The 19,327-nt window shown below is 41.3% G+C and overlaps 2 protein-coding genes across 2 annotated transcripts in view; both read right to left on the bottom strand.

Moving 5' to 3' along the window:
* The window catches only part of arhgef12a (Rho guanine nucleotide exchange factor (GEF) 12a), a 42,051-nt gene extending 29,634 nt beyond the window's left edge, over positions 1-12,417 (bottom strand). Inside the window, exon 1 of the mRNA XM_071517847.1 lies at positions 11,020-12,417. Within this exon, the coding sequence (XP_071373948.1) occupies positions 11,020-11,051 (32 nt within the window). The 5' untranslated portion in view covers positions 11,052-12,417. The remainder of the gene's footprint in view (positions 1-11,019) is intronic.
* Positions 12,418-16,732: 4,315 nt separating this feature from the next.
* LOC139642823 (TLC domain-containing protein 5-like) lies at positions 16,733-17,981 on the bottom strand. Its single transcript, XM_071517851.1, has 2 exons — positions 17,786-17,981; positions 16,733-17,271 (listed from the first exon to the last, which is right to left on the bottom strand). The coding sequence occupies exons 1-2, from the start codon at positions 17,979-17,981 to the stop codon at positions 16,733-16,735; spliced, it is 735 nt and encodes a 244-aa protein (XP_071373952.1).
* Positions 17,982-19,327: the final 1,346 nt, after the last annotated feature.

The raw sequence follows: 19,327 nt of genomic DNA, 5'->3' as shown, positions 1-19,327 counted from the left end.
GTTAGAGAGTTGTGTGGGGAAGACATGGCAGCAGCTATTTTAAATTATAAAGTGAAAGAGTTTCTTTCATTGTGGAAGTAAGCAAGTTTCTTTGGGTTGAAAAAGAGGAATCAGTCCTGTACAATATAAAGTAAGGCACATTAAGCTGCCACATTTTTTCACCAGTAAGTCCTGCAAAGACAAACTCGATGCCCATGACAAGACCCTGCAGCACCTAGCCTGTATGTTAGCAAAGCAGCTAGCTGACAACCCCTCATCAGGTCCCATTCATGTATTGGCAAGACAAATGAATGGACAGACTTACCAGCCTCATGAATTTCTACTTGTTTTTTTTTTCATGTTACTGCTGGGTTTTTTTGTACAGAGAAGCTTCTATCATTATGATGGCTCATCCATTTTATAGTGATGAATTGAAAAAGTAGCCTATTTTTGTTTTTGCTTGCTGGGATAGTGAACACAGACAACTGGAGGAAAACTCTTAACGTTGAACCCTAATGGTTTTTTTTTAGTTTTTTTTTTTAAAACATCTCTTTATTGAATTTTCAAAAGGTTCTGGTATACATAATACAAGATCATCATATAATATACAAAATATAAAACCGCCCTCCCCTTTCCCAACCCCCTGGTCTACCCTAATGTTTTTCTAATGCTGCTTGAGCAATGCATGGATACTACACAGCACACGCCGCCCAATGCTTTAAATTAATAGAACTGACTGCAGAAAAAAAAATGTAATTACAAGGCAATGGATTTTCCATCAAAAGCATACAGGCTATCCTTAGTATTGTTGTATAAATGTTGTGAACTGACCCACAGAACAATATTGCAAAGCCACATGGCTTTTCTGTCAGACATAACTACTTGTCATAGTAGGTTACAACACATAGTTGCAACTGGATGAAATGAAACAGACTTGCTATTCAACAAATTCTGAAATAGCAAGGCAAGAAAAAATATGAGGTACATGCTGTTAGAGATGTTTGCTACAGTACCCCTGTATGCTGATGAAAACTAAATCCAGGCAGTAAAAGGTTGACTGGTTCCACTACAGGGCTGCATTACTAGGGCAAAGTTTCTCTGACTGCATTGAAAAGGTATCACTGAAACACAAGCACAGCTCACATAACTAGATGGCTTTCACTGTAATTGTCTAATTTTGAAAGTCCTTTTTTATGAGCATACCTTGTCACTATCAGATCAGTTCCATCAGTGAGTAGCTTTTCTGCCCTGTTGGCAGTGGTACTTACATTATTGTTCTATGCCCTAAAGATAATTTAAAAACTACTATAATACATCTAATTGTGATAATATAATCTGCATAGTTATAATCACAACCTCAGCAACACACACACACACATAAATATGCCTATATAAACATGTGAACACACACACACACACAGACATATAGTGTCCTGTTACGTATGCCTTCATACAGTATATAGGCATGCATAATAGCACAACATCAAATTTAAATCCAACATTAAGTAGTGAGAAGTTTACTAATGTTTGTTGTATATGATTTTTAAATAATGGCAAAAAAATACAACAATATTTTGAAATACAACATGAAGGGCTGCAAAAACATAATTTTCCTTCAACACAGCGATTATAAAAGTGCACTAGGGCTTTGTTTGTAAGATTGATAGATCTTTGATATCTCTCTAAAATACTACTACTATGAATCTAGACGGATCAATAAACAAAGCTCTTTTATGAAAAAGCCTGTTATCACACAACACTGCTTTGCCCCGCTGCAGCACTTTCGAAATCTGGTGTCTGGGTCAGACATAAAAAAAATGCAGTCTAGAGCTCGTAAATCTTCCTCCAAGAGGGACTTAGCCAATCACAGTTGTTCTGCTTGTGTGGGGTTAGTTTTTTTAGACACCAGATGATCAGTAGATAGCCAGCAGCAATTCTGAAGACAACTTGCCAAAACAACAGTCCACAAAAGGCAGTGCTTTTCTAAAAGTCCACAAACTGTCTTTAAAAATCAATTTTCCTCAGGTCACACAATTCTTCAGATCTAGCTATAAAAGCCTTCAAGTATGAGCTAGGACCTCTTCCTGGACGGGGCCATTACATTTGAAGGGAGAAAAAGGGAGAGAGAAGGCAGAGTCAGAACAGGGTGGGATGGGAGGGAGGGGCAGCACTGAAGCGGGCCTGGGCTTGAATGCTCCATTGAGGTTTGGTGTTTTGATGGAAAACTGTGGCAGAGCTGGGCCAACTGCAGCAGCAGTGGTAGCAAGAGAGGCCGGGACCAGACCAGACCATGGAGAGAGGGGAGGAGAGGAGGGAGGGAGGGACGAACAGCCCTAAGGGAGCAGGACTCTCTGACACACAGAGCCATTTCTGTGAAAGGGTCTCCCAAACAGGAGAGGAAGGAAAACAGTGAACAATGAGGAACAAGACCAACTCACGCAAGATTCAGGGGAAGCACTTCAGGTTACTCTCAGTTCCCCTGAGAATCAATCTGGCAGATAAAGACTGATTAGTGAAGTTTCCCCATTCAGAGTTGAGTTTTAGTCAGCTGAATAAAAATGTACTAATAGCCAACAGAAAATCAGCAACAGACTAAGATCATAATAACAGTAACCAGGCTTTATTCCTACCCCTGATGTACCTAAGTTATGGAACAAGGTAGGTGAACTTAGCTAGATAAACTAAGCTTTAGGAGACACACTGCTTTTCCCTCTCAGACAACGCTGCTGTTGTAACTTGTGCTAAACGGAGTTGCGCTTGCTGTAGTAATCTCACCAGCAGCAAGGCGACATAGCTCTCAGGTGTTGAGGCTGGGAGAGGAGGGGCCTATCTCAAACTGGGAGAGGATTGGGTGGTCTTGGGAGTTGCCCCCAGGCCGGAGAGATCAGGCCGGGGTGTGTTCCATTCCATGAGGTGAAATACTCACAACATAACCTTGCACACAGCCCACGACACATCCTTAGACAGGTTACATCAAAAAACCTATGTTAAGCACAAATCTGTGGTGATAGCACAATCTCTTCAGCAGGGCTTTATGCTGAGTCATGCCAGTGTCCTGCCAAGTAGCCTATGGAACTGACAATATTCCCTATTCAGCACCTCAGCCAGCCATTCATACCACCTCGTCCACAAAGGCTTGTGATTCTATCTCAATGGTGTAATGATACAGGCTCTTGAACAGCCTGACTCATGCCTACAGCCTGCCAAAGGGAGAGAACACACACACACACACACGGTGCTTGTTATCTAATCTATATACCTGAGTCACTCGCACACTGAGGCTGCACACATACACATACAGCCACAGCCACCATGACATCACTGCTTTCCACTCCCTGCCCCTGAGAAAGGAGTAGACTACACCCACACAGTGATACTTCAGTTTAAAAGCACCTTCTGTATTAAAGTCTGGTTTACTGGACACATTCACTCTCACTCACCGATGTTTCAGGACACTGATGTCACAACTTGTGACCATAGTTATGTGTGTGACTGTGTGTGTGACTGTGTGTATGGAGGGCGGTAGAGATAGAAAATTAAAGAGAGCATAAGTGAGTGTTAAGTTTATGTGAGAGATAAACACACAGAAAGAGAGAGACTGAGAGAGACAGACAGACAGACAGACAGACAGAGAGAGAGAGAGAGAGAGAGAGAGAGAGAGAATGAGAGAGGTGTGGTGTGTGTTAGAGAGACAGGAGCGATAGCTCCCTAGCTCTAGCTACAGCCTCAGGGGGAAAACGGTGCCCTTTCTGCCCCAATAAACCTCATCAGGATTCCTGACATGAGGGCCGGGGGATAGACATTTCTTCACGCTATGCTGTCTGCTGTCCTCCAACACTGGGAGGGGAAAGGAGGTGGTTCAACGCTCTATAGTGTGCACATTGTTGGCCACGAGTCCTGCCTCAAAACTTGACAACTCTGATCAATGAAGATATCTGACCTGAGTAAATCATTGTAACTGCACTATCTACTATCCACCAAAAACAGGGTTGTGGTTCAATGGTCACTAGTAGAAGCCTGACTTAAAGGAATAAACAGAGTTTTTTTGGGAGACTGGCCTGTTGATCAATTTAAACCTAGGTCAAACTAAGCAATTTCAACACTGATTCTAAGGCAGATTTGAATCAGGGCTAGTCTGGGTTGGGGGGTGGGGGGTGGGGGGTGGGGGGTGCACTCCGGCCCAGATTATCCTGTAGTGTGAACGGGCTCAAGACTGCCGACTCTGGCCGTTTGGCTTCACGCAATTTTTTCAAACATGTTTGATTTTGTCGGGCCGAGTCTGTTCAGGCTCCTGTAGTGTGAAGCAGTACAACACTCACCAAGACTGAAATCTGAGTGACACTGGCAACAGCCAATGGGGGTTTAGACACAGGGGAAACAAAAAGAGAATGAAGGAGAAAAGTAGGGACGTTTAACAAAAATGCCCACTCACATACGTAGTTTAGCCAGTATCAGCAAGATTCTCAACTCCAGTTACTCCACTCTTGATAACTTGCTATACAATATAATTTGGAGGAATAAATCTCATATAAAATAGTATAAAATGGTAGTCCTCATCAACATTATTCTTGTAATGATGTCACTTCAAAATACATTTGTAATGTAAATTTAAAACTGTAGCTTCTGAACCATGAAGCAAGAAACAATAGAACAGCTAGGCCTATTTTGTAATTGTATTTACAGTGAACTGTTCTGGACAAATGGGTAAACATTTTTGAATGACAGAATCGGGTGGTGTCTTTGTCCCCTCACATAGTGTGAAAAGATTTCCAACCAGATGGCAAACATTTAGTCTGAACTACCCTAGTCTGGCAAGACTTGAACAGTCTTGTGGTCTCACCCAAGCTTAACCCGTTATTGCTAGTACTAGTAGCCTATATGTTCTAGTGTTATCATGGAGCTCCAGAGTGAAGAATCTACCAGGGACACATGGATGATTTTAGAATCTATGCTCAAATAATTTGAAGGAAAAATCCACCCTAACACACTTTAATACTGTTAAAAACAGCTATGGGCGATGTACCTTGCATTCCTGGGTCCATTTCGTTGTGTGGTGGTGTATTTGTCGTATTCCACGAATAACTGGCCAAACGTAGACGATATGACATTGAGCTATTTCCAGTGCAGCTACAATGGAGTTTAATGGCAGAAAATTCAATGATCTAGAGCATTAATGATAAATGTCAGGTTTTGGTGTCAGTCCCTCAGAACTGAAGACTTCCACTTTCTACTTTCTAGACTCACCATTTTGCACTGCCACCAACGTTCAACAATCACACAGGGAGAAATCCAACGTAGAAGAGGAAGAGATACCAATTTCTCCTCCAACAGTAACCTCAATAGTCCATAATGCAGTGCAGCCGCAAGATATGTTGCGTTTTGAGTACGGGCCACGACGTTTTTTTTCTCAATTGGAAAATATCACTCTCTTCCCGCTAGTATCGCTGTTATTATTGCTCTCCCCATCATGTAAAGCAAACGGCTGGATGCAACAAGCCCAGGCAAGTTCACTGGAGGATGTCTCAAGGCATTCTGGGAAATGTAGGAAATCACTAACTAAAGCAGAAGTGCACGAGGCAGGATGAGGTAAAGTGGATACAACAAAAGGTAAATTACAACACTTCATCACAAAATAACCCCTAGAATGGATTAAACACCACAGATGTTTATCACAGATCTCAGATAGACATCACAGACAGAACAGTATAACAGTATCTGAGGGTGGAATTCTCCTTTAATGGGTAAATTGACCAACAGGCCAAACTCCCAAAAAAAGGTGTATTCATCCAAGACTAGCGTTAGGTGCTTACTTAGAAAATATCATATGCCACTAATTGGATATGTCTTAATGATCTCCATCAAGCAAAGAATATTGTCACTCCATGATTAGGTATCCTGCAATGATCTCAATTATCCATCAGTGGGCGTTGGAAGCAGACCTATAATGACTTTTAAGCTGATGTAAGATACTGTTATAGTAAAAGCATATTCCTCGCACAGCATTCTCTCCAAAGATTTAGGATGTTCTGTTAGCTTACTTTCCTCAGTTCACACAATTCACAAAGGTGAATGCAAAATGGTGAACTTAATCTACTGCTGACTTCATCACAAGGGGAAAATACTATTATTGTTATTTAGCATTAGGCCATTCTTGGGACTATCAGCATCACCACACCAAAGATTCTAAGAGCACTAGTCAAATCTTTAGATACCTGCACTTTCTCTTCCTTGCCTTCCCTTTTCCTCTCCCTGCTTCCTGCTCTCAAGCATAGTGATGTTACTGTTGAATTTATCTCTCACATTTAAAATACTGCATTGATTGTTATTTGTCAAAGCCATTTGAATTCGTACAGAAACCAGCCCCTCCCACTGAACTTCAAAGGCTGCTGACAGAATCTGTGTTCTGACACTGATCCTTGTCGAGAAAGAGTAGTGGTGTGCTAGCCTGTTCACTCCCCTGAATCAGCAGAGACAGGCAGTGTAAGATTAATCACAGTGCAGCAGCAGGTTGCTGGTCTCTCTCTACAGTACTGCCTGGCCTGGCACAGAGAGACCACATTCAATTAGAGCATCCCTAGTCTGAGACCCAGGGAAGGGGGGCCTAAGCAGGCCAGATAAATCACATCCAATCAGCCACTGCAGAGATGCTGCTTTTCAACTTCCCTCCATCTCTGTTCTACTATGTCAGACACAGAAGCAACAAACATACACGTGCACTCGCACACACAAATATTTTCACCCAATCAAATGCAGTATGAAATAAAAATAACTTATTGACTCTTGCAGCCTCCTCCTAAATCCTTCCTATAAAAAGAGAGAAAGCTAAGATAAACAGCCACCATCACTTCTCAAGGCTTCACAAAGCACAACAGTTAGCTTGAAGGCACTAGCCCAGTTCATGGCTAAAAACCCTAACATGGACATGTGAGGACATGACACTTTGGCAAGACAGCTCTCTTCCCTTGTCCTCTTTCTCTCCATTGTAGTGATCCTGTCTTTTGTGAAGTGAAAGTAATGTTTGGGCCCTGAAGCTCTCTTGGCAAATAGGGGAGGATTGTAGAGGGTGTCCACAAGCATCAGCATCACAGGGCTGGGTGACAGACTCCAACTCCTCCAGCACGTCAGCGCCCCGGCTAATGCCCAAACTCCACCCACTCCCCAACATCACTACCCCTGGGGCACTGCCCGTTTCTGAATCTCTCTCTCCTCCTCTCTCCCATCTCTCTCTCTTTTTCTATCTCACTGTCTATTTCTCTCCTCCTAGCTAGGCTTGACTTGACTAATCTAACCACAGAATTATAAATACCCTCAAAGAATGTAGAATGAGTAAAGGGTAAGACACAAAAATAACGAGGCTAAACTTTTCCACCTTTCCACTTTTCATTTGTATCAATGGTTAAAGGCAAATTAACATAACAGTAAATGCCCCTTTCCCTGAGACAAAATAAAGCCTTGGCAGTCTCTGGTGATGATGGGAAGATGTGACAATGATTACCGCAGAGAAGGAAGCACTGGTAACGATAAATGATGATTGCAATAGAGAGAATGTGTGAAGGAGAGTGACAGAGACAGACAGAGAAATTAAATGAGACCTAGTGAGAGTGAACATAGTATGGTAAGAGTTGTTGTGTGCCTGCCAAAGTGACATCCAGGTGTGAGCAGAGTCTTCCTAAGCTCCTCATTTACACTCCAGTGACAGTCTGATGACTTCTATTCAGCTCTGTAAGCCTCCAAGACAATTAAAGCATAGAGAAATCAGACTGACATTGGAGAGATGGAGAGTTTGTGGAAGGGTGGGAGGAATCAAAGGTAGGGGTTGTGGGGGAGGGATGGGGGTGGGGAAGGTGAGCAGAAGGAAAGATGAAAGATGCGGTGGAAGGTATGTGCATGTGTGTGTGTGGTTCTGCGGGAGAGAGAAAAATACACTCTGTAAGTAAGATAATCAGAAAACCAGAGGCAGAGACTCACAACCTGAAGAACAACCTATACATTAATAATCATCTGCAGTCTGCAGATCATGTAACAGAAGACTAACGCTGGGTGAAATCTAGGCTGACAAGAGACTTGTCATGACCTTAAACTGCTCTAACAAAGATTTTAATGGAAAAGCTAGGCCTACAGGCTACAATAACTAGGGTTACGGTATGGAAATTACTCCCAAGGATTTTGTCTCTCCTCTTAATTTCAACAGAAAAAGTGGATTCCTGGGTAGTCATGAAGCATCACTGCCCTTGGGGAATCACGGCCCTTTAACATAAGAAAGCCTATTAAGAATCTCTAGGCAAAGAACAATATGATAATCACAAAGACACTGCCCCAGAGTTCAATCTTATTCAGCAACTAGGCTACCTTAGCCTATTGCCATTAAGTGTAAAACTGGCTATGTGACAGATAGTAGGCTATGTTATAGCCTTTGATCCAACAGGCTTAACTCTTTTATGATTGTTCAATTAATTTCAGGATCCAGAATGACTTAAACGTTTTCCTACATCTTAGGGAAACAGACTATATAGGCTATATTTTGTCTTTTAACTTGTGGGAAATGTATGAATGCATCAATACTGGCATTTTCCACTGCATGTCAAGCTTGAGTCCTTGCACCTCTGGATGCTCACTTCAATGCACAGTTCAGAACAGCTGACACAGCTTCCTCTGTGTCAGCACTGACTTGATAGAGTAGAAGCATACTGCATTATCACTGGATGATGGAGGGATTCCAAATATGGAAAAAGCACACAAGCACAGAGCTAGCTTTCAGACCTATTCCTGAAAAAAACATTTATCATTAAGAAACAAATTCCACTGCAGTAAGGAAAATATCAACTCCACTGCCATGTTATTATCATTACACTAGGCTACCAATTAGCCACAAACACAAATGAACACTTTTCCTCCAACAAGCTAACAAATGGAGGCATCCTCCAACCAGTCTGCGTGAGAATACCTGACCCACACTGGTGGACCTGAGGGGAACATACAGTGGACAGCGAGTTTGCTCCCACTGAAAGCTATTGTTTACCATTAGTGATGTCACCAGCACCACTTCCCGGGAGGGCCTCAGGGGGGTGGGAAAAACGTGGAGATCAGCAGAACTCTATGACAAAGAGCTAACAGCACACTAAACTGACCCACCGGCTGGCGGCCCAGCCCCATAGATGTTAGGTGCATAGCACGACCATAGCCAAGCCCGAGCAAAAACAAAAATGCACAACACACCACAGAGGGGGGGGGACGCAAGTAGAGGGAAACAGAGACAGACTTAGGGATAGATGAAAGACAGACACCACCAGTAATCAATAAGGTCATCAACATAAGGTCAATAAGGTCACTTAGGAAAACAACCTCAGAAATTGATGTAGTCTAAACAACAATCCAGATCACAGTCCGGCTCTCATTTTGCTGCAACAGAGTTAAACTTAAGAGCTAGTTGCTTGCATGGCCTACAGACTGCTGTCACACTGTTTTGCATTTTTTTGTTTTGCATTACTATAACAGCCTGCATGAGGCTCTACTGGAACACTAACAATGGCGGCTTTAATACATATAGCTAGTAAAACAAATGAGGCGAACAAACTCACTCTATGGGTGTTGGTGCTTGTACTCTTCTGATCAATGGGAAAATGAGTAACAACAACACTAATTTATGTAGCTTTGTTTTCAAGCTCCCAGATGTTGGGTTTTAGTAGTTGCCAAATAACGAACTGCAGCATGGGGCATCACATGTAGCAGCAAATGAGAAAATGACCTTTCACATGATGTTCTAAAACACACTTCATTCTCGTATAGCAACAGCAATCTAGCATCAGGTGTTTCATTACAGCAAGAATGGCTTTGTGATTTATTTGCATATCAACTGCAGTGTAAGATTCATTATATTGCTGGAGTCCTTTAAGAGTACTGACTTGTTCATTTTACTGATATGAAAGTCACCAGAGACACCGCGGTAGCTGCAACAGTAAAGTCAACCCTGTGCAGTGCTGTGGTAATGCTATACAAAAAAATAAACAGCACCACACAGTCTGTGCCAGCTACTGCTGCCATCATTGCATTGGGGGGAGGGGGGCGTGTAAAATGGGATAGCCTAGGCTTCATTTAAGTTTAAGCTTTAGCCTCTAATTCATGCCCTGGACATGAGGACATTTCATATTCCATCCCTGTGCAATAAGCTTCTTTTTGCTCTGAATCTAGCATCGACATTCCTCTGCATTGGCCTGCCCTGCTTGCAGGTATGTGGGATTCAGGTGGGAAGGCTTGACATAACATCACATCTCCACTTCTCTGTTACACTGCCAGAACACATCAAAATCAGAATAACAGCCTCTTTCTTCTCCAGGTACAACAAATGTACAGGAATTCATCCTGACTGTATTGGTGCAGAGAATATTGACAACTTGCATTGTAACACAATACATTATGAAAGCGGATACATTCCTCTCTACAGTGTAGCGTGTTACTCAGTCCATAGACAATTGTTTAACCCACTGGTCTAAACACTACTGTCCAGCATCATGTCTAAGTTGATGAGTAGATGGTAGATAAGGTGATTACTTGACAGAGTTTTAGGTTTGGGCCAAATCCAGAGATCGTTTTAATTGGTGTAGGTGGGATAAGGTTGGTTTTAAAGGCTTAGGGCTAATAGTGATGTTGAAAGGTGTACAAGGATCATAGATGACTGTTCCCTGGCACACAAACAGTGGCAGGCCTTCCTGCCACTTGGACAAGTAGTACTTTAGTGTCTGCAGAGAACTCCATTACCCATGCTGAGATCAGCAGAGTTTCCATTAAGATCTGATGGCCCTCCTTAGTAATTAGATTGTATGACACAGTTATTACCAGGAATATCACCACAAAGGAGTACTTTAGATGGACAACTTTAAAAAATAATTTCAACAGGCTAAGGGCTGTCTTTTAGGCCAATATCATCACAACTAAATCGATTAACTTTTATAAAACCTACATTGAGGACTGTGTGTGTGTGTGTGTTTGAACAGCAGGCTATGTATTAATAGAATAGAAAGGTCGTGATATACTGTACTGTACCTGTCAGTGAAACTGGACTGTGTGTCACTCATTGGGCTTCCGGATCTAGATTTGCAGCAAATTATATCCGATTAACATTTTCCAGAATGTGATGAGACGATTTCCCGGAGCGTCCTTCTCTGGCATTCGTCTTTAGTAGGCAGGGATTTTGAGGATGATGTTGAGAAGAAATAATTTATTGTGGAGGCTGGCGGGTTCTTGTTAAGCACGTCCAAACACTGGGATAATCAAAGAGACTAGCTGCACGCTATCTGTCAAACAGTAAATTGAATAGTAGCAAGGAATCTACAGTGCAGACCCTTAAAAATGAATCAGGGCCTCGGCCTTATTAGCTTTATAGTCAGCTGATATCCTACCCGGCTATCAACAATATTTTGGCAACAAGAAAAAATATTGCTCCAGTTGACACAAGTTGTCGTGCATGCATGAACTCCTTGTGCAAATCCTTTGATGTCAATAATTCACATCCCACTTTTTTTGCTGATATCAAATGTGTAACGTGAACTATTAGTATTCCAATACGTAAACGAAAAGGACACCTTGGCCCTGTGATACAGTCCGTTTGCCACACCACCCCTGCTTGGTTGAATGGCCTTGGTGCCTAAATGATCTTTGAAGATGTTGGAAATTCCTCCAGTCCCATTTGGTATTCCCTGCTCCCAGAAATGCCTGTCTGTGGCTGTGGGGACGAGTCTCCCGTGACCATGAGAATCGCTCAATACCGACAATGAGCCGAAACAACCCGTGTTACAAATTAGCCAAACAACTAGAGCTAATGTTATAGCAGTATAAAACGTTAGGTACAAAACAATATTGGTTAGATGCCCGATAAAAATCGCATTGGTTTTAGCAAATCCTTTCTCACGGCAAGCTGGCTGGCGTTGTATCTCGCCAGCTACCAGCTAACAAAACAGATGAGCTCTTTCAGCAAAAAACTTTGCTTCGTGTGCTCTTGTTTCGAGTGCAAACTAAGCAAACTCCCGTTCACAACAATGAGCTGGGCAACGACCGAAAAAATATATATATAACACCGCATGAATGTTGACCGGCATGTGAATTGTCTCCTTGTTATGTCCTTCAAAAAGTCAAGTGAAGATCCAGTGAAGTCGGTTAGCACAGCGCAGCGTTCCTTGACTCCATGTTTCCAGAATTCAGTCGTTTCTCGGCAGAATTCCCGTGGATGCAAAGCAGGCTAGCTATGTGGCTAGCTAACGGGACAGAAAGCAACAATCAGTCTTCCATAAACAACGACAAAAATAACCGCCGGAGCGCTGAAAACCGTTAACTAACACCGAACGCTATTTTTTTCCCGACGCAAGACGTTATTTGTACAAGAATATAACTTGCGGAAAGGTACCAAAAATCCCACTTTCTGCCGCTAGCAACGCCCTAGCCAGCTAGCTGTGAGGGTCCAACAGCGCTTCACTAACCACTTCCGCCGGGAGATGGGAAAACTCATTATGTTTTTACATAAGGTTTTTTTTCTGCTCCTACTGGGAAATATTGCTGCAAAACAACCCGTAAATAATAATAATAATAATGGCAGCGACGACCACAACAGCATCAACAATAACGAGAATAAGAATATTGGCCTGTGCCTGAATTTTATTGAAAATTTCAGTCTCCACAAAAAAGTTTGAAACCCACTGATCTGCTGTATGTCGTATGAGCACCCTAATGGTATTCAATAGTGAGTTTATAGTAGCTTACTTGTGTTATTATTATTATTATTTTTTTATCCCTACAGGGAATGTATATGAATGAATGTCCTATAGGATATTATATAGTTTATAGTTTGGCTGTGATAACAGTATAGTATCCTTCTAAAATGTACAGGCCTAGCTGTTTATAGCATTTATAGCAACAACGTGCCAGCCACTGCCTCTTCCATACAATCACTTTCATGGTTTGGGGGGATTTTTTTTTTTTAAAGTGGTAAAATAGTGGTGGTAAAAGTGGTAAAAATTTTGCTGCTGATTGTTACATGTCTGGGAAAATAGTCTTTATATATATTTATTAGAGGGTTTCCAGGAGTTGGGGACTTTGGATGAACCATGTATCCTTTAAGTGGTTGATTAACATGTATCATTATATCATGGCTTTCATGGCTGTCTGACTCTAGTCAAGTCTATGGTGGGTCTGGGATCATATGCTCATTATTTAGAGCCTGTGTGGGATCCCAGATGGTCTGGTCCTTTGTTTGTAACTCCTCTGTAGAGAAGACTTGAGAGACAGAGATACAGAAGGATACACACACACACACACACACACACACACACACACAGATGAGGAGGCGAGCTATAGGTCTACTAGGTCTACATACAATCAATATTATAATGAGTTAGATGTAATGATAGTGTCTTAAATGTTTATTACTGGGGAAAGACAGACAGATTGACCTGGGCTATGCTTGGTTCTTCTTTCACATGGGTCGTCAGACTAAAACTTGATATCATAAATATGGAGAAAATCATAAATATTCATTGATGAGTTTGCACTCAGGTATCATCGTCATGGAGACATGCACCTCTGCACCACAATCAGAACCACAACATTCCCAAGGCTCATAACTCCTACTGACTTTTCTCCCCTATCTACAATACATTGTTTAATGACTCACACTTCTTATATTTTCAGTTTGAGGTGTTACACTCAGGAACATTACAGGCCCTGAGCAAACAGCATTATCTATAGAAGGCCACTTATTCCCATATACTAATATTTATTATGCATGTGTCTTTGTGAGTTCACCAATTGAAGCAAGAAAATTTACCTATCATTATATCATAAATTACATAATTTTGTATTTGGTTGGTGGTGGGGGTCCACAAAGACACTTTTTTTTGCAGCATCACCATCATTCTGTCCAAATGCTACTTACCTTATAATAGACAGTGTGTTTGTGTATGTATGTGTGAGACAGTGGTGTGTGCAATTTCTTTTCCTATTTCTGTCTTTCACATGTGCACACATACACACACACACACACACACACACACACACACACACACACACACACACACACACACAGGCACACACACGAGCACAGAGTTCATACAGAGAACATACCAAGCTGTGTTTGTATGTAGGGAATCTAGATGAAAATTGTACTTAAATAATGAGAATATTGTTAGAACTTGTAGCAAGTGCTATTTTGCCATTACTATAAAGTACTTGAAAAGTTTCCTACGAGTATTTGATTTTTCTTAGTGAATACCCTACCCTTATGTTGCCCTGAAGGAATAATTATGTTTTAGCAAAAAACAACAAGAAGAGAGTAGAGGCTATATGATGACCTTTTACTTCATTATTTGTGTTGTGAATTGCAACCCCACTTCATTATTTAATTTTTTTGGCAGGTGACCCTATATAGCAGGTGAGAAAATGTGTATGCCCCCAACATCGAACACTTATGAAATTTGTCTTGCACTTTGCATTCATGCTAAATATCAGTGCAAATAGATTCATTACCCAAGGGATGCAAATTGTATAGGCAGGCTGGAGTCACTGCAGCCTTGAAGCCATTTAGGAATCACTGCAGTCATCTTTGTCTGATTAAGATAGATTTTATGACACTATTTTCAAATGAGAAAGTTGTAAAAGCCTTTTTATAACGTATCCCTCTTTTAGCATTGCCAAATGACTGTCTCCTCATTTCCTCACTTGATCACTCATACAAAACCGATATGACACCATCATGTGGATAGTTTAGGTAACAACAGGTCTCAATCCAATGCTGTATCTGTATAACGGTGGCATTTAATGCAAATGCTTCTTATGGTATCTAATGTTTGAGTTAGGATTTTTGTTATTTAAAATTAATTCAGAAGCATATAAACAACCCACTAGACTTGTATTTCACTTCATTCAGGGATAATAAAGTGTATAATCAAATCATAAAACAAAAAAATTGAAAAGGGTTCTTTATTACTCCTACACTTGTGTCGGGGGTTTCACGGTACAGCACAAGACAAAAAAAACCCCCAAAACAAACTAAAAACGATTAAAAGGAAAGTACATTCAGATCACTAAGGCACACACCAGTTAGCTTTTCCCCTTCATAGAGATAATGATGCTCACAGGATTCTTCACATCGGCACCAAATACATGGACCTCGTATGAGAGCATCAAATTGAATTTCAAACATATAGACATGTAAACAATGGAAATACAGGCATTTCTAGCATATTACTGCAGAAATTCACCTGCAGCAAAATAATATACAAGAAATAGCCAAAATAAAGGAAACACCGACAGCACAAAGAAGAATGCTGGTAGTTCCACACTGGTGTTTGATAACTTTCTTGGCAGGGAACCAATCTAATCACGGCCAAGAAGGCTAGGCAATATACTCAGTACACATAATAATTCTGAGAGATCATTTGCCTTCATCCCATGATGCATTTGTTTATTGGCAGAGGAAGTGTCTTCCAGGATGGCAATGCCTTTATAAACAAGGCATTCTGAAATGACCATCAAAAAGATGGAGGGCCCAGGTGATAACTCAAAATTATTACCTCACTAAAGACTGACCTTGCTTCCAGGAGATAACTGAACCACGACCATGCCAGGAAAAAAACAAAAATCACTCTGCAACAAAACAGTCTTTACGCTCGTGTTTGCTTAATTTTGGCCATGCACCGACATTCCAATAATGTGTTATGCAATAAAATATTTCCAAATGTTTGACTGATTTGTGTTAAAACTCAAAGCAACATGACATTTTCAGGGCTGAAGGCAAAGGTATAGCCTACGTAAAATGGCTTAATTATGTGCACGGCTTTTCCACAATAATGAGATTAGTTACATATAAGTACAATATAGGCTACAAATTCTGATACCACTTTCACTAAACATTTGAAACAGTTTACATTTACATTTCCACTTTCCATTAATCTCCAGTGCATTGCAAATATTAGTGTTACTGAAGTAGGTCTCTGTGACGAGAGGTCTCTCCTCTCTGCATCCCTTCACATGAGGGAATTAAAAGAAATGTGTTGGTAGGAGTCACAGGAGTGGTCTTTAGGGCAGACTCTGGGATAGGATTTCAGAAATGAGCAGGTGAAAGCTCTATATAGCTATTGATATTTAAAAAAAATGATCAAACATCCTGCTAAAATTCACCCCAAGTTTCTGGTATGACATCATATCCCTGAGTATACCTTGCACACCTTCACTCGCTCAAAATGTCCGGCACGACCGGTTCAAGCGCTGTGACACGACACACCTAACTTTTTAATGTGACTAAAAATGTTTCACAATGACTGAGGACATCAAAACTCTCAATTTCTTAATAGTGAGCTTCCTTTTGGATCAAGACCAGAACATCTGACTGGGCTACAGTTCACTGCAATTAGGTTTTGAAAGCAACATCTGCTCATGTGTTCATAGTAGATGCTTTTGGTCTTAATTTCTTTTAGCTAATTGTAGTTTTTAGACTATGTTATTACAACACATAGTTTTTTCTATAGTGTCCTCATAAAAAAGTTAGTTTTTCAAAATGCACAAGTGTTTGACCGTACAAACAGATGTCAAAGAATATTCCTCAATCATAAGAATATTTTGGCTCTGACACCTCCCTATGTTTATCTCAGTATAACATACAAAAAGTTGATTCCCTTCGTACTCGCGGGTCCAAAGTAAGGTACACAGACATAATGTGCATTAGTTTCCTTCAGAAAAGCAATACAGTGTAGAAAAAGAAATCTGCCCATCAGTCCATTTTCCCTTCATGACCGTTGACTGCTACTATCTCCTCCCTGTGCTGGTCTCTCCTCTGTCTGTTCCAGTTTTTGCTCTTCCTGATGGCAAATCGACCGATGTCCACCATGAACACCCAGGACAGAGCGTACATGGCCACTCCGCCACACTTGATAAAGAACCTGGGTCTGGGGGAGATCAGCTCACAGTACAACATTGTGCCTCCCACGAAGATCCGCATCAACACAAACAGCAGCACGAACAGGACGTCCACAGCGTCCCCCAGCAGTGTCGCGTAGTGTCCCGTCTGCCTGAGGAACCAGCGTGCCTGAAGGAGGGGGTTGGTGATTTCACTGCCAAAGAGCACGGCGCAGGACTCGATGCCAGACTCCCCCAGCCAGAGGGTCAGCAGGATTCCCAGGATGCTCATGGTGTGGTGGGCCAGCATAACGGGGCCCTCTGTGCGAAAGTACACGCACCAGCCCATATCGAAAATAAAGTAGCCTAGACTTAGCACCATGGCACTTATCTGCAGAGGGGTGTTCTTAGTGCCTGGAAAGCATAAATAGAAACATACGGTGTTAATATATTTTTGAAAATACAAGAAAATAGATAGCAATCAGTGTAATGAAACAAGTTATTACTGTTACAAGAGCATGACATTGTTAAGGAGAACTTTGTGCAGAACATTTTATTTATTTGAAAGGTGAGATTATTTGGTCACTGCTCAAGGGTTGAGACCTATTCCACTTTGTGACTCATTCCAATAGTCTGAATAGCAATAACAGTGACTGTTATCAGGCCATCAACCTGCTCACTAACAGCTGTTTCAAATAAGCCATCACTCTGCATTTTCAACAGCTTGCTAAGCAATGTTAATGAACTAACATTTACAACTGACTAAAGTAGGACTATATGTCTTTACTTTGTTTAAGCCTATATTTTAATCACGTATCTGTGATGTCTATTGTGGCTATTGTGACAATTTCACTGATTATCTCTATACAGTACAAGTAAATTTGATTATATTTTAAGAGACTTAGATCCACAATGGTAAGCATCCTACCTGGATGCGTGAAAGGCCAGGGTCCATCCACATAGCCTATGTATGCTGTGATACACACCGCTAGGATGCCATGTAACAGGGTGACCAGACGACAGTTCCATTCGTAACCCCGGGACCCATTAAGGTTACACAGGATAACGTAGAGAAAGACCCAAGCAGACAGGCACAGCAGCGCAGAAACCACAAGCAATGGCATCCTTTAGCTAAAGACAAAACAAACAAGCAAACTATTGATAGAGCCAACTTACGGTTTCCCTCTCTCGTCAACAACTACTCTGTCAGCAGTCAGCAAGTCAACTCTGACTGACATCAAAAGAGAAAGAGGAAAATAAAATAATATCAGTTACAGTAAGAAAAAAACTGAATTACCATCCAAAGACTTTCACTGTGAAATCCTTTGTATGTGAACAACAAGTAGCCTTTGCCTGAACTATAATAGCACTACAGTTGGCTGTGGGGTGAGGGGGACGTCTCTTCTGCTCTTGTGACGTTTGTACTAGGAGATGAGACCATACAGATGGACAGGCCTACACCCTCACTGGCAACAAGGAAATTTAATGCTTACAAACTTCAAGGAGTTTCAAAACTAGATCAGAGGTTATTGTGTCCTGGGCTACAGACAGTCCTCATAACAGACTGCACATTCCATGCAAGCCTCCTCAAACAGTGATCTAATAATAACAATAATGATAATAAACTTTATTTCTATAGCACTTCTCAAAGCAAAGTTAAAAAGTCATTTGGATTGTATAAAAAACTGTCATGTGCAGCAGAATTAACAGTGACACGGATACATGTCATGGATGTCAGGATCATGGATGTATTAATGAAGCTCTCACATTAGCTGGCTTTGGGGTAGATTTCCCAATAAATCCAGGCAAATCTTTTTAATAATCTTTTTGGTAATCTTTTTCCACATAGCAATGACGATGAGGAATAGGACGGATGAGTAAGATGGGCCTGTTTTAGGCTGTTTGAATGGGAGGATGATGGCGTGGTTCAGCAAGTTTTTTTTTTTTTTTAAATGCACAAAATTACATGAAGCACAAATCTTGTCTTAGTCTCGGCAAACCCATATGAGAAAGGATGGTAAAACTGTATATTGCAGCGTATATAGTAGTTACTCAATATTATTATTCTCTTGCTACACTAGTTGATATGTGTTTACAACGACAGCAGCTCATGTTGGCTGCCTGAGTTGGGCAGGACCCGAGCTGAGCCCCAAGTTAGGAGGATGCTCTTACATCAGGCTAACTACCCAGTTAGCAGGATCGGATAGCTAACCTAGCTAACTAGTTGCAAGCTAAAAAGGCTAACGAAACGCCTTCCTAACACACTCCAACACTGCACAGCATTTTCACAAATACAGTAAGAAACCATTACCTTGATGCTGAGCATGTGGCTATTTAAAATAACGGTGCCTCGAAGCTCTGGTTCGCTTATATCCTGAGTCTTTTGTGTCCTGTAAAGGCATGTTTCTGGGGGAACTGTCACAGGTTTGTTTGCTATTTGTTGTCCCTTTATCTGCGCTCCGCCGGTGGC

Source organism: Centroberyx affinis, unplaced genomic scaffold (genome assembly GCF_046629955.1).
Source record: "Centroberyx affinis isolate AG114_WGS23_722 - 3 ecotype Tasmania unplaced genomic scaffold, CSIRO-AGI_Caff_v1 ptg000530l_1, whole genome shotgun sequence".
NCBI lineage: Eukaryota > Metazoa > Chordata > Actinopteri > Beryciformes > Berycidae > Centroberyx > Centroberyx affinis.
Note: the sequence above shows the minus strand (reverse complement) of the source record. Positions and strands in the feature narration are given on the sequence as shown.

Bases quoted from the DNA above. Each gene is read 5' to 3' on its own strand.
- LOC139642823 (XM_071517851.1), bottom strand. From the start codon at position 17,981: ATGCCATTGCTTGTGGTTTCTGCGCTGCTGTGCCTGTCTGCTTGGGTC. The intron at 17,272-17,785 runs GTAGGATGCTTA...TATGCTTTCCAG, and splicing joins CTGGCCTTTCACGCATCCAG to GCACTAAGAACACCCCTCTG.